Source organism: Vombatus ursinus, unplaced genomic scaffold, assembly GCF_900497805.2.
Source record: "Vombatus ursinus unplaced genomic scaffold, bare-nosed wombat genome assembly UNPS02014793.1, whole genome shotgun sequence".
Classification (NCBI taxonomy): Eukaryota; Metazoa; Chordata; class Mammalia; order Diprotodontia; family Vombatidae; genus Vombatus; species Vombatus ursinus.
In genome coordinates, this window is record NW_020954571.1 from 6528153 (window position 1) to 6544868 (window position 16716).

At 37.6% G+C, this 16716-nt stretch overlaps 1 protein-coding gene across 3 annotated transcripts in view; it reads left to right on the forward strand.

Annotated features, from left to right (window-relative positions):
- The window catches only part of AK8 (adenylate kinase 8), a 157292-nt gene that overhangs the window by 99423 nt on the left and 41153 nt on the right, over positions 1–16716 (forward strand). For all 3 annotated transcript variants that reach the window (XM_027869681.1, XM_027869680.1, XM_027869682.1), the window contains exon 11: positions 4097–4238. In XM_027869681.1, the coding sequence (XP_027725482.1) occupies positions 4097–4238 (142 nt within the window). The remainder of the gene's footprint in view (positions 1–4096; positions 4239–16716) is intronic.

Below are 16716 nucleotides of genomic sequence, written 5' to 3' on the forward strand. Positions count from 1 at the left end.
ATGGTGGCTATATTTAAATCAAGCAGCTGGTGACTCAGTGGATAGAGCGCTGCGCTGGGAATCAGGAAGACTCATCTTCTTCTGGCCTCAGACACTAGCTGTGTGACCCTGAGTAAGTCACTTAACTCTGCCCTAGTTTCCTCATCTGTAAAAGGAGCTGGAGAAGGAAATGGCAAACCACTCCAGTATCTTTGCCAAAAAAAACCCAAATGGGGTCATGGAGAGGTGGACACGACTGAAAAACAACTGAACAACAACATATTTAAATCAGTACTATGAATGAAATATGTTGCTTCTCAAAACAAAGAGACCTTTTCTCAGTATAATCAGTGAGGGTCATGTCAAACTTGCTGTCTCGGTATTTCTTACACACATCCCCTTTCTTCTATTCCTAGTGTCACCTTCAGTCCCCTAACAGGCCTCCCTGCCTCTAATCTAGCCCTCTCTCATAGCCATCCTACATATAATGGACAGCTTAATCTTCCTAGTGTTGTAGCTGTGATTTCATTCCTCACATGCTTACAAACCTTTGGCGGCTCCCCATTGATGACTGGATTAGAGCTGGACACCCTCATTTTACAGTGGAGGAAACTAAGGCCCAGACAAGGGAGGAGTCCCACATGGTAGTAAGTGACCGATATGGAACTTAAATCCAGGTCATCCATCTAAATACAGGGCTCTTCCTGCTACCCCTCCTCCTGAAAAAAAAGTACAAACTCCTTAGCCTGACATTCAAGAACCACCATAATTGGGCTCCATATCTTTATCTCAGACTAATTCTGTTTCTGGCAAATAAATTATTCACTGTTTTACAAATATTTCCCAAACCTTCCCATTTCTGTGCCTTTCTTTAGTGTTCTCTATGATTGTAACATCTTTTCCCCAGCTTCACCTATTGAAATAATAGCCAGCATTCAGGCCCAGCTCAAAGTATGTGAGCATTTTTTTTTGGCTGATGCCTTTTGTTTTTATATAACATGCATTTCCAAATACATCCTTCCCTCCTTCCCCTATCCATCAAGCCTTCCTTTATAACAGAAATTTAAAAGAAACCGCAATCCAACAAGCATCAATCATGTCTGAAAATATAAGCAATATTCTCCACCCATAGTTCCCCAGTCTACAAGAAAGGGAGGGAGGTGCCCTTCCTCAGGCCTTCTCTGGTCCGAGCTTGGTCATTATCATTACAAAACATTCAGTTTTGTTTTTATTGTTCTTTCTGTTGACATTGTTGTAAGTCCTTGATAAACACTTACTTTTCAGTTTCTTTTATATTGGATTAGGGAAGCTATGCATCTCTAAAGAAGGTGTGAAGCAGTCAGTTATAATAACTATATAGGAAACTATCTTCTCTTGAGAACTAATTTCACAGCAAACAATGGTAATATTTACCAATCATCTCTGAAAAATGAGTGCAAATTGTAGGGAATGCAGTGCAAATTGCTGGAACTCAGAACATCACCCACATAGGATATTTAATGAGTCTAGGGGAGAAGGTATAAATTTCAGGAAAATGTCAGTTGTGTCAATGTAAATAAGAGATTTCAGTGTAATATTTCATTTTCTATATACATTTCCTGTAGTCTTCAGTTATCCTTGAACATTGAATCTTGAGAAATAGTTGGTTTTAAATAGGAATCAGAAAAGAATGTGAGGTGAAGACTAGAGAAAAACAAGTTATATATAGGAGATCATAGATTGACAAATAACATTTAAGAGCGTCTTGGAAACTGAGGTGGGTCATCCTGTGTGATGTGTCCCTTTAGAGAAAACTTATGGTGGCTGGCCAATGCAACCGGACACACCTGAAACTAGGGCCAACTTGTTGTTAAATAATTGTATGCCACTTCAGGGGATCCCCCACCTAGTTGAAAAACAGAAAGCTTGCTGACAGTCTCATCTGGGGGCTTGCTACAGAACTTCCTTGTGCTTCTCTGAACACCATTGAATGTGCTGGGAGAACTTTCATAGTGTAGCTTCATAGAACTCCGATGGGAGGATGGATGAAGCTCACACTCAATGTTCTTACTGTTCTGATTAATTTTTCCAACCCACCCTCACCCTTCCTGCTTCTCCGGCATTCTCACCTGTGTTTGCATCTGGCTATTCGTGTGCATCAGTTTGCAGAGATTCTGGTTTTAGGTATATGCCTTTGAATTGAATGCTTACGGTTCTGATTATGGAAGCAATTGCCTTCTCTAATGCTAAATTCATCCTGTTTCCATAAGTGCTTGGAATTATTAGAGACATATTAGTAGTGTGAAAATATTGTGTGGCATAAAGAAAAAAAAGCACTGGATTTGGAGTTAGAAGATTTAGCTTCACATGCCATCTCTGCTACTTATTAGCTGTGAGACCCCTGGCAAGCTACTTGGCTCTCTCTCTCTCCCTCTCCCTTTCCTTCTCTCTCTCTCTCTCTCTCTCTCTCTCTCTCTCTCTCTCTCACACACACACACACACACACACACACACACAATTTCTTAATCAGTAGAATGGGGATAATAATTAACACCTACTTCATAGGGTTGTTTTGAGCATTAAATGAAGTGATATATGTAAAGTGCTTTATAAACCTGTAAGGATTATATAAATTTTAGCTGCTATTATTGTTGTTGTTGTTGTTGTTACTTAACCTCTCAGGTTAAGTTTTTTCATCTGTAACTTGAGAGGCAATATGTTGCAGTGGTTAGAGAGCTAGCCTCTGAGTTAGGAAGACCTGGCTTCAAATCCTGCCTGTGAGACATATTAGCTATGAGACTGATTTCACGTAAGTGAAGGTAAATCATCAACATGGTAAAATAATACTTCAGACCTTTAAGTACATGACAGTGTACCAGATGGCGTCATCTTTGTTCTCTAAATCAGAGGGGAAGCTATTGCCATTTCTCTGGTTTTTCTGTAATTAAAAGTATGGTAAACATTTACATGATTGTGCATTGTTCATCATGGTGCAATACTGGAAATTATCATTTAAAATTTTTTTTCAGTTGCAAATTTTCTTCCTTTTTCCACCCCTTCTTCCATTCTTTGAGAAGACAAGAAATAAGGTACCCAATATACATAAGAAGTCATGTAAAACATTTCCATATTATTCATGTTCCAAAAAAAAAGCAAGAAAAAGAAGGAAAGGGGAAAAAATATGCTTCAGTCTTTATCAGCTCTCTATCTGCAAGTGAATAGCATTTTACATCATCAGTCCTTTGGAGTTGTGGTAGATCATTATATTGATCGCTTGCTAAGTCTTTCACAGTTGATTGTCTTTACGCTATTGCTGTTACTATGTAGATTGTTCTCCTGACTTTGCTCACTTCCCTTTCCATCAGTTCATATAAATCTTCCCAGGTCTTTTTGAAACCAACTCCTTCATCATTTCTTACAGCACAATAGTTAGTATTCCATCATATTGGTATACCACAACTTGTTCAGTCATTCCCCAATTGATAGGCATCCCTTCAGTTTCTAATTCTTTGCCAACACAAAAAAAGCTGCTATAAATATTTTTGTATATATGGGTCCTCTTTCTTTTTGTTTAATCTCCTTGGGGTATAGATCTACATACTGGAGATGGTTGTAAGTCTTTTAAAAATGGAAGACATATATTCCTACCTTGAAGGAGGTGTATAAGCAAACCAAACACACTGGAGGAAACTTGAAAATCATTACAAAGCAAAACAGATAGTTGAAAAAGCTGTGAAATTAATCAATAGGTCTAAATATGAATCTAAACGAAGTATCTGAGGGAAAAACAAAGCAGTATAAAATATAGATTCTACCCTCAGTTTAATTGAGTGGACAAGGTATATATATTCATATAAAATCCAGTCACCCTTTCATGGGAGACTACTATATGTAAAGCCCTGTGCTATTCGCTTAGGAGAATAGGACGCTGGTCATTATAATTTCACAGCATTTAATTTTGATTGTTTGGTTGTGGTTGTTTTTTTCCATTTAAATTACTGTAGTCACTGTGTATATTGCTTTTCTGGTTCTGCTTACTTCATTGTGCATCAATTCATATAAATCTTCCAAGAGAGATTTTGTAAATTCAATTTTTTACTTTTGTCCAAAACAAGGTTTCATTTCTTTATCATTCTAGTTCCTGATCAAATCATCATAAGAGTCCTGATAAACCGCCTCAGTAAACAGGATTGTATTCGCTATGGATGGGTGCTTCATGGTTTCCCTCAAGACTTAAACCAAGCAACTCTCCTGGATAGTGCGGGATTCATGCCCAACAGGTACACTATTGATTGTAGCAACAATTTTTGAAGCTTGCTAAGTGAGTGTCTCCATTACTAGACTTCCCTGTAGTTTGGATCACAGCATTTTGATATAGAAGAGACTTTATAAATGACCAAGTAAAAACCTTGTCATTTTACAGATGAGGAAGCTAAAGTCCAGAAGACATGACTGGCTCAGAGATAACACAGGTTGCAAGTAATGGAGTCAGGCTTTGAACCCATGTTCTCTGACTCTAAAACTAGAACTAATTATACTTTCCAATGCCCACTGGAGAACTGTCATAGAACATTTTCATCTACTTCACATTAATGAGTTTTCAATGCTTTCTTTGTGTTGAGTTCTGCTCCTTCTCTGCAAAGATATTGAGGAGGATCTCTTAGCTCTTACTTCTTCCTATAGTATAGAGCACTGGACTTCAGACTTCAGAAGACCTGGATGTGAAATCTAATTCTTCCACTTACTACATGTGTGACCTTGGGTGAATCCCTGAACCTTTCTGAGCCTTAGTTTCCTCATCTATAAAGTAGATGTAATAACCTCTGCCTATTTTACAGGATTATTGTGAAGATCCAATAAAATATGTGAAAATTTGATGGAAAATTGTAAAACACTACCCAAGTATGAAGTATGATTAGTACTTGGATTCACAGAATTGTAGAACTAGAAAAGATCTTAAAAATTATCTAGTCTAGTCCCTTCATTTTACATCAAGGAAACTGAAGCCCAGAGAGATGAAGTGATTTCTATGAGTCTTCCATTAGCACAGGTTGCAACACCCCCTCCACTCCATCCCCACCCCCATAATTAGTAAGCAATTTAGTGAGTTTCTATGGCCAAAAAATCCTCACCTACTGGCCAACTTAGTTAGACTGGTTCTTGAATGATATGTTACCTAGATAGGCCCATATTCAAAGCCTTCCTATCTTGGTAAGATGTAAGACCTGCAACAACTTGTGTTCTGCTAGTATAGCCTGGGAAATACCAAGGTCACTTCCACCCTACAATGAGGTAAGTATCAGAGTAAGACTGTAGTGGAGCAATGCTAATAATAATAATAATGATGATGTAAGGATGATAATAATATTCAGGAGAATTCAACCAATAAAGTATATTAGAACTGGACCATTATCACAGAATGAACTTTTGCTCATAATCACATAGATTTAACAAGGATCTAAAAAAACCTTGAGAACAAGATTTTAAAACTTTTAAAATATAAAGTAGTACTTATAACGCACTTAAAGTGCTATATAAATGATATTATTATCAGGGACCTCTTAGAAGAGATGAAAGTCCCGTGGGAACAGGATGAGGTGAATATCATTACTCGTCTGTCTGCTACTGGAGTTGTATCAGGAATGCTTTCAGTGAGCTTGCAGAGGATGAGCTTACATTTTAATAATTTTATTCAACTACAAAAAGCTATCATTTTATCCACCTGTGCAGTGATCTATAGAATATCAAATATTAAAAAAAAATAGTGGGATATCAACTTGTCCTGGGACCATTTGTGTCCATGAGATGAGAAAAACAACAATGACAATGATAATGATAATGATGATGGATAGCTTTAATTATTTTTTTCTTTCTTATCCTTAGGTTTTGCTCTCACTCTTCTTTTGTGCTTAATCCCATAGTTTTGACCATATCTTTTCTGAGTTTGTTCAATCAATGAACAAATTAATGAATGCATTTGTTATATGCATTGTTAATCAATGTGCATTTAGTTATTTTAATTCAGTCTTGCAGGTAAATTCTTAAAATTACGGGCTTACAAAAATGGACCAGACTATCCTTTCCCTTAATTTGTGAAACTATAAATTAATCACATCAACATTCTCTATTACTGGCCCTCTACAAGTGGTCACTCACTCTTGGCATGTAGAGTCATAAAATTATGGATTGTTAGAGCTGGAAGGGACCCTGAAGTCATCCCCCTCCTTTTACAAATGGGAAAAATGAAATTACTTGCTCGAGCTTACATAGCTGGCTAGTGTTAGGGACCTTACTTCTTACAACGTCACTTTAAATTTTTTGCATCAAATCAGCCTCCACCCATTGAATTCCTTTTTCTATTCAAAAATATTTATTAAGCATTCCTTAGGTTGTGGTATTAAATGAATTAAATAAGTAAGATCCTTGCCCTCTAGGATTATAGGACTGAACAGGCAGCATTATCACAGAGAAGATCATGATGGAGACTGAAGAAATATGGAATAAATGTAATTTTAGTTAGCTTCTAGCTATTTTTCTTTTATCTTTCAATATCAGTACAATATATTCCTTTCTCTTATTTGAAAAACTTCCAGTTAACTACCTTATCCTGGTATTGTACTAGCCAGGACTAAATTGCAGCTGCTGTCTCATTAGAACTCTGTAGTCTATATCTACTTCATAGTTCTTAAAGTAATTCTCAATATACTATATTCAAACAATATTCTCATTTCTAAAATGGGAAAATTCTGCCTAAGGTTGACTGACTTTTCCAAGATTCTATGCTCAGGAGTGGAGAGCCCAGAATAGAACACCAAATTATCATTACTATTAATATTACAATTTGCTATCACAATACAAGTGTTTTTAAAAAATATTTTTCTAAGCGTTTTCACATGCATCAATTCATTTGATCCTCAAAGCAGCAATCAGGACAATTGTTCGAGTAGCATTTAACGTAGCCCACCTCATGACATCTCTTGTACTGTTATTTAACTTTCTATACATGTCTTGTCTCCTCATCTAAATTGTAAGCTTCTTGAGAGCTGGACCAATATGTCATACTTTTTTGTATCTCCCATAGTGCCGTGTTTTTTGCTATTCTCACTCTCTCTTCCCAATAACAATGTCCCCATTCTTATTCTGGAGCACTTTGCCATAGATTACAGTAATTCATGTCAAATATTCTCTTGTTCTTACCTCCTCATAAGTTAAACTTTGCTGGCTCTCCCCATATTAGTCCTCATTCCTCTCTGGTTTCCATAATAACTCCCAAGCGATGTTGCTTTCTGGGCTTTTCTTCACTATTAAAATTGGCCTTCTTATTAACCTTTAACATGAGTTGTGAAATTCTGGAGCTATGATTTCGATGAGGCCACAATACCTTTTTTGTTCTGTTCCTATGCTGGACAAGTAATCTCATCATGGCCAGACTGTACCTTATTTTAGGTACATGAAATGTTTGGGGATGAAAGGCGCTTTGGATGTACTCAAGACAATCATACCTGTAGAAGAAGCAAATGAATCAATGTGGGCTAGAGGAAGTGTCTGTTACCAAGTTTCCAAATCCCGGGTCAAAATGTTCTATTTGCTGAGCCCCATATACTACGCTAGCATCAAAGAACCAGGCCTGCTATTTGGGGTGGAGTATTTATTTTCAAATGGACAAGAAAACACTTCACAAATATGACTTTGATTTAATTTAGGCTTGCAAAGAGCCCACTCGCCCAGGTAGTAAGGATTGGTGCCTGGAGAATTAATAAGGAATAGAAACTTTAATTTATTTGATCTCAGAGCAGAAGGCAGGCAGATACATTTTAAAATATTCACTTACAACCCTGATTCATTCATCTGTTTTGTGTTTAATCATTCTTCTACATTTCCCTCACATTGCTCAAAGAGTGCTTTCTCTTTCTTTTCTTTTCTCCCCCCTTCTCCTCTCTCTGCCCCACCCAAACATATGCTTTAAATTAAACATTTCCTGATTAATCCTGCAGACATTTTTTTTTTGCCATAAAATCTTGAAGTCCAGTTATAGACTGAGAAAAAGAGAGATTCGAAAATCAAACCACCCACCCTGGGAAAGCACATTAGAGCTATAATTCTGGTTGAGGTGTGATGCCAATTATAAAACACTCTAGCTGTGGTGTTGCTGTTTTTGACACCAGGAGGAAATCTTGACAGAATTATAGCCTAGAAATCAATCTGGGAATAGGATACAGAAATCTATAACTCAGATATGAAAACAATCTACAAAGGCCCATTTTTAGGAGAGTTCGGTTGATGAAATTAGATTAAAATGAATTTACATGTATATATCAAGTTTATTATTAATATATACTCACACTAGTAAACAGAGTTATTGGTGAAAGAGTAAGCTACTCTGTGTATTGGATTCCAAAGCAGACCTCTTTGGCTTATCAGAAAACAGAGTTATTGTCTACTTGTCACAGTATAAATCTCTTTCTTAGCGCTAATAAATGGATACTGTTCAAATGCTATGTTTTGTCTGACTCCCACTGCATAAACCCAGTGCACATAATCCTAAATTATATACCATTGAGCAGTATCAATCTCTTGATTCCAACATCATACAGTGAAGGGAACAAACCAAGTAATTGATGGCAGAAAAGAAGGGGGGAAAAGTTATTTGAGAACAAACAATACGGGCTATAAAGTTTGTTAAAACACAATAATAATGATATAAAAAAATCCACTGCTTCATCCAAAGTTCTGCCCTCTGCCTAACAGAAAAATAATTCATTTCATGCTGCAAATTTGAAGCATGGTATTTTCCTTTAGAATTAATATTTACTGTAGAAAGAGAATAGAGTTCAGATTGATGTCAGTAAGTTTGCCGCGAACCAGACAAAAATGTCGTCTTGCCTCCTTTATGTCTGTGGTAAGAGGAGGAAAACCTGTTTCGAAAATCTTCCCTGTTGCTGAAAATTGCTGGGTATCTGGATGTGATCTTAATTATGTTGAATTATGGAAGCCTTTAAGGTGAATGAGAAACCAAATCTCTCTGATAGTCTCTGAGTGATGGTGGCACTGGGTGGGGACATTAAAAAAAAAAAAGAAAGAAAGAAAAGGATCGTTAAAACCTCTCAGTCAGGAGGTTGCAAGAATTGGATGGTTAAAATAAAAGACTCTGGTTTACTTATGTCAAGGTTTAACAGCGACTTTCATCGACAGCAGGTACAGAATCCTGTTTGTTTTAGTTCAGCAGGCATGGCTGCAAAAGTACCTGGGTGAAAAATAGAAAGGAGTCATACAGTACAAGATATATGTAAAATGCTAGATGAGTTTATGACAGCCAAATACAGCAGAGTGCTACTAGGCATTTTATAATTGTTATTTGCCTTAAAATGGCTCTTTTCCCCCACTTTCTTTTTTTTGTGGGTCTAAATAAATCCCTCAAGGATGATCATTTGGACTAGCTAATTTGTGTTCCAAGCACCCTGGTGCAAAATGGAAATTGCAAAATGGAAAAGGCTAAGATGAAGTTGATTGTGCCCTAAAAGGACGTCCCAAGTAAGACAGACATGCAGCTCCACACCCACATTTGCTGGGGAACTTTATCTTCGTTGTCACTGGGAAAACTGTGACAGATCTCTTGTCATTAGGTTTGCCTTCTAGACTGTGCCAGGGTTATTTCAGTCCTCGCTAAACAAAAAGACAGTTATCACAAACAGCCTGCTGGAGAGCAGAACTGGTGTCTACACGGAAGGGCTGCTTCCAAGGGAGAGATAGTGTTGACAGCACGTCAAACACTGGCAAATTCCAACCATCTAAAAGATCCTGAGTATTGTCGCCCCACCTATGGACCCATGGAGTGGACAATCTCACACCAAAGTGGGCTGTGGGTTTTGTGCCTCTCAACAGATAAGGAAGTCTAAAGGCCCTTTAGGTAACTGGGGATACATTCCCCAAATGAACTTTCATTCAGAACCTTGTATAAGCAACAATGAATGGCTTCTGAAATATTGGGTAAATAACACTCAGGGTCATAGGATAATAGGGTGTAGAGCTAGGAGGGGCCATAAAGATCATCTAGTCTACTCCATTCCTTATTTAAAAGCAAAACATAAAGATAACCACTACAAAAATGCAAATAATAAAATAAACCAAAGGAATAATGATCTTACATAAAACCATTAGCATTTAACAGGATAGAACCAAATAAATTACTCAACTACAAACCAGTTTTTAAAATTTTTTTTTGTTCTGTGTCCCTCTCCAGGGCCATCTGAAAATCTACTACTTCAGGATTTCTTCTCTTTCTTTCTTAAAAAAAAAAGTAGAATTACAGTCAGTGTGTGTACAGTTCTCATTCTGCTGAGATCACTTTGTACTACCTCATATAGGTCTTTCCATATTTCCTTGCACTTTCCATATTGATCTTTTTTATGGTACCATAATATTCTGTTAAACTCATATACTATAATTTATTCAGCCATTCTCCAATTGTTGGATATATGGTTTCCATTTTTTGCTATTAGGAATATAACAGCTATGAATATTTTTGTATAGATAGGTTCCTTTTCCCTTATTATAATATTTTAGAATAAAATCCTAGTAATGGAATCACTGGGTTAAGAACCAACCAGTTTTCTGACTCTTATTGGCAACCTCATTGCTTTCCAAAGTGTTTCCACCAGTTAACCAACCAACCAACAAGCATTTATTAAGTGCTTACTATATTCCAGGCACTGTCCTAGGTGCTGAGAATACAGAGATGAAAATGAAGCAGTCCTGACTCTCAAAAAGCTTTTCTGGGGATAACAACATGCATACTCATGTTACTACATCAAAAGGAATGCAAGGTAATTTGGAGGGGGAGGAGGCTGCAGTAGCCAGAGAGTTCACGAAAGGGCTCCTATGGAAGGTGGTGTTTGAGTTGAGCACAAATGGAAGCTGCTGATTCTAACAGGCAGAGGTGAGGAGGGAGAGCATTCCAAGTATGGAGGGCAGCCCCGGGCAAAGGCATGAAGATGGGCAATGGAGAATGGTGTGTAAGAAACAATAAGAAAGCCAGTTTGGCTGGACTGGAGGAAGAGGGAATAATAAATTACAAGACTAGAAAAGTAGATTAGAGTCACATTGCAAAGGGCTTTTGATGTCCAACAGAGCAGGTTTATGTTTGATAAAATGATAATTATGCATAATATTATATAAATATTTATGTAATTATGTATACCATATTATTTATAATAGTCATATATAGAATACAATGATATATGATGATAGTAATATTGGAGAGTAAAATTGGAGTTTATTGAGCAGGGTAATGAGATGGTTAGACCCGTGCTTTAGGAATATCACTTTGGCAGCTGTGTGGAGGATAGATTAGAATTGGGAGACTTGAAGTAGGAACATCCATTAGGAAGCTACTGTGAGATGAAGAGAGCCAGGATGATTGTTGTGTGAGCAGAAAAAAGGAAATAGATGGGAGAGATGTGGAGGGGGTAGAAACAGCAAAATTTGATTGGATGTGTGGAATGAAGGGAGAATGAGGAGTTGAGGATGATGCCAAGGATGCAAACCTGGGTCAATGGAAGTATGTTGGTGCCCTTGATAGTAATAGTGACATTCAGAAGAGGAGGAGAGAGGGGGAGCTTGGGGGAAAAGAAATAGCTTCTGTTTGGGGCATGTTGGGACTGAGATGCTGACAGGCCATCCATTTTGAAAGGTCCAATATGCAGTTGGTGATGTAGGATTGATGTTCACTTATGTATTATACATGGTATGCTTCTCTATAGCCCCACTGACACCTATTTGTATTATTCTTTGCTGTTTTTATTTTAACCAGTGTAATAGGTAGGAGGTGATACACTGAGATTATTTTTATTCCATTTATCTGATTTTTAGGGATAGGCATGTTATTTTTTCATGACAGTTCCCTTATTTTATAGATGAGGAAGATTCAAGGTCAGATCCTTTGAATCCAAATCCAGTGTGGCTGTGAAATTCACTCCTCCATTCATTCATCAACCATTTCTTAAGCACGAGAAAATATGACACAAATCCTACCCTCGTAGAACTTACAGTTTAGTAGGGGAATAACATTTTAGAAAAATAGATGAGCATAATATATGACGTTACATTACAGGAGAACTACAAAACAAAGCAATATGTGAAGTCCAAGGGGGAAGGTCATTACCAGCCAGAATGACATTCGAATTAGTCTTTAAAGGATGAATAGGGATCCAACAAATGAATGATGGGATATAGGCATAGTGAGCTGAGTGAACAATGCTACAGAAATGGGATCGTGAAGGGCATGTTTTGGAGACAGAGGTAGATCAGCTTGGCCAGTCCTTTGTGGAGCTGTTTATCTTGGGGAGAGAGAGAGAAAAAAAGGGATGGTCACTGTTTCCTACAAATTGATTCCAAAACAGATGATTGCTACTGTTTACTGAAGCAAGTAGGCTGAATCACACTGTGTCTTAGGGGATCAGACCTATTAGAAACACACATATTAATTTATTAAATAATTGTTAGGAAGATTATTATTAGGAGACAGCCAGGTGGCTGGTTGGATGGAGCTCTGGGCCTGGAGTCAAGACAACTCGAGTTCAAATCCAGCCTCAGATACTTCCTAGCTGTGTGACCCTGGGCAAGTCACTTAACCTCTCTTTGCTTCAATTTCCTCATCTGTAAAATGGGAATAATAATAATAGCACCTACTTCCCAGGGTTGTTGTGAGAATCAAATAGATAATAATTGCAAAGTGATTAGAACAGTGTCTGACATATAGTAAGTACTATACAAATGTTAGCTATTATTATTATTATTATTATTATTATTATTGACCAACATGGATCCCCTTCCCCTTACCAACCATGAATGCTAACCAACAAAAAAAGCTTGAGGATTTATATACCTTTCTGGGGACTTCTAGAGAATTTTAGGCAGTTATCTATAAATATACATCTTGCATCATAATAGCAACTCAAGGACAGAGTATTTATTTAACAGAAAGAGAAAACAAGTCAAAGATTAATTTGTGATGTTAAATCACATAACATTAAACTAACATAAAAGCTCAAGGTCTCCAGGATAAGATAAAAGTATTGAAAGCAAAGGAGATTCAAACAATTTCAAAATCATTGCAAGAAGATGTCTTTGTATCTGTACTCTTATTACTAGACTATTCTAGTATTGTCATTTAGCACATGGGCAATTAATCTTGATTCTACAACCAACGGCTTAAGTTATTTTAATGGTATTATAGCCTTTTAGAGCAGTTAGGTGGCATAGTGGATAGAGTGCCAGGCCTGGAGTCAGAAAGACATGTCCATGAGTTCAAATCTGACCTCAAACACTTACCAGCTTGTGACCCTGGGCAAATCACTTAACCCTATTTGCCTCAGTTTCCTCATCTGTAAAATGGGATGGAGAAGGAAATGGCAAACCACTCTAGTATCCTTGCCAAGAAGACCCCAAATGGGGTCATGACTGAACAACAACAATAATGATAACAAATGCTTTTCGATTGAGTGCTACCTGTAATTTTGACATTCACCTTCCACTTCTTCACTATTTTTTCTTGGCCAAATGCTATCTTCTCTGAATCTGTTTCCTTTCTAAAAAAGTGGCGGGGGTGGGGGGGAGCAGTGATAATGATACTTATATGACCTCTCTTAAAAGGTTGTCATTGGGAAGGTGATTCATAAGCCTTAAAGCATTATGTAAACATTAATTTTTCTGGTGGTGACATAAAGAAGAGTTCTTTTCCTCTTCTCTTCTGCTCCTTCCATTGAGAGCTGGCACACACTCTCTGTAGTTGGGTCAAACTGGCCTTCTAGCTATTCCTACTGCAGGACATTCTGTCTCCTGTCTTCCTGTCTTTGAACAAGCTCTCCTCCATGTTTGGAATGCTAGACCTCCTCACCTCAGTCTCTTAGAATCTCTAATTTCCTTTAAAGCTCAGCCCAATTGCTACCTTCTACATCATCCTGATCTCTCCAACTACCAACGTGTCTTTCCCTTTCTCACCCTCAATTACCTCAGATTTATTTTGTATTTGCTTATATGTGTACATGTTGTTTCCTAGATACAATATAAGCCTAACAAAGGCAAAAAAATTTTCATTTTCTTTGTATCCCCAGTACCTACCATAATGCATGGCCCATATTTGGTGGTTCAAAACTACTTGTTCATTGATTGATCAACTATTGCCTCCTTGCTGAAGCCCAGAAAAAGTTTATAAAATTTTTTTTCCTTCTCATGTTTTAATCTCAGAGAATTTACTTCTAGCCTGGAGTTTCTGCTCAGCAAGGCCATAGCTACAAGGATGGATATTGACTAGATTGTAAACTCTTTGAGGACAGGGATTTTTACAGGCCAATTTGAGACAGAACAATCTGAGACAAATTGTCCTTTTTCATTGTGGTAATCACAGCACTTAGTATAGTATCTTGCACAAGTAGGAATTTAGTAAATGTCAGATTGAATTGAAACTGATATAAGATAGATTGTGGTTAAAGGTAAAAAAAATTCTTACTTCCTGCTGGAATAAATTCTCAAGGAATATTTTGAATGAGATAAATACCTGTATCTTGGATTATTTGGATGGAATGCTAATTTGAGACTGGGGCTGGACTGTCTGGCCTTTTGAAAACATTTGTTGCTCTAAGAGTCTCTGCTGGGTGTCTTCTCATCAACAGACAAGTAAGTCTGAAGTCACACTAGACCTATTAGTGTGTAGGCTGTCCATGTTGAATATAGATTTTCAAAGATCACAGTTAGGAAGTAATTTGGCCCAATATGATCCTTTGAACAAAAACATTTGGAATTGTATGTTAACAATTTCTTTTACATGCTACTTCTATGTAGTAATTCAGAAAACCAAGTATGGTCTTTAATCTCATGTACCCAAATACTAAAAGGCCAAATACCCAATTTGGAAAAGAAAAATGGGTCTATTACAAGTTTGTATCTATGATTAAGAAGGATGAAAATGGTTATTTACTAAAATACAGTCTCTATTCTAGCTACTGAAATCCACTCTAATGTAATAGAGATAAAACTGGCTATAGGGCAGCTTGATGGTACAGTGGATAGGTCATCGGACCTGGAGTCAGGAAGACTCATCTTCCTGAGTTCAAATCTGGCATCAGGCACTTACTAGCTATTCGATCCTGGGCTGGTCACTTAACTCTGTTTGCCTTGGTTTCCTCATCTGTAAAATGAGCTGCCTAAGGAAATGGTAAACCTCTGTAGTATCTTTGCTAAGAAAACCCCAATTGAGTTCACAAAGAGTCAGACACGACTAAAAATGAGTCAACAACAATAAATAAAATTGGCTAATGTAATGGAGATACACCCTTTTTCTTGGATCACAGGATCATAGATGATCACGGATATAGAGTTGGAAGGGGATGCAGAATTTCGACTAGCCCAATCCTCCTCATCAGAGGAGGAAAATGTGGCCCAAGGAGGTGATGTGATTTGCCCAAAGCCACACAGGTAGTAATTATCAAATGTGGGATTTGAACCCAGATACTCTGACCTCGGGATTAAGTGCTCTTTCTGCTGTCAATTCAACAAATATCTATTAAGTGCTTAGTATGTGCACAAGGGGGTATGGCATAGTGAATAGAGAACCTGCCTTAACAACACCTTCCAACTCATACACAAACGTGTATGGTGCATGGAGAATTTAGGACTGAGCACCAACACTTGGAGGGTGATGACATGAGGGAAAGCCTCACTGAGACAAGGGCACCTGAGCTGAGCGTTGAGGGAGGACAGGGCTTGGAGAAGAATGGCTGGTCACAGGAATGTCAACTCATGTTTATTATACTTACTTCATATGTGGTCATATAAATAACATAGACGTCCTAAATGTCTGCGTGACTTATTTCTTTAATATCACTTGTTTTGCCTTTGTTTCTTGTCTTTTTTTTTTAAGGGAGACATTTTTACTCCCACAGTGGAAGTTCCACATTGTACCATGTTGTTCATCTTAGTTTTTAAATACTAGTGAATTTCTTAGTTATTGAGGATAAACAAATGCTCATTTACAGTGGTACTGTATGAAATTGGCAATTAAAATAGCCCGTTCTGGATACGACAGAGCCACCTGATTGGATTATAAGAGCCTTATTTTAGGTACCTGGGATACTCTCTTTTCAGTAGGCTGTAGAGCCCTATGTAATTAAAAGTGAAATCGATGTTACAATCTCCTAAGAGGAAGTCCACGGGACCAAAGGGAAAATTAAAATGCAAAGCAGGGAGATTTTGGGTGGGTGGGTGGGGACCATTTGGTCCTTCTAGGAAGCTTTCACATTTCAGCAGCTGATCCTTATGTGGATTAGAGATAATAAACAGCCTATTAATGGAGGCCTGAACTAGGAAATGGAGTTGGAATCAGCAGCAAAATTTACTGGCTGACGCAGGTTAATAACTCCATTACTACCAGCTCTATTCCTTAGCCATCTGAAGAGCTGGGTGTTAGCCTTATCTTACTCCTCATTAATTGAGCTAATAGAACCCCAGTGACCCTACCATGCTGCTATTATCTGAGAGTTTACCAGACATGGACTGGAATACATATCATTGACTATGTGTTCCATAGATGCATCTTTTATATTGGAAGGAAAGACATATTTTTTTAGGGTCAGTTATCTTAGTAGCCCTCTTAACGTTGGTTTGTTACCTTTGGCAGCCAGGTACCTATCTTTAAAAGGATCCTATGAGCCATCCCAAGTATAGCATTTTTGAATTGTTCCAGGAAAACAGATATAGCAAACA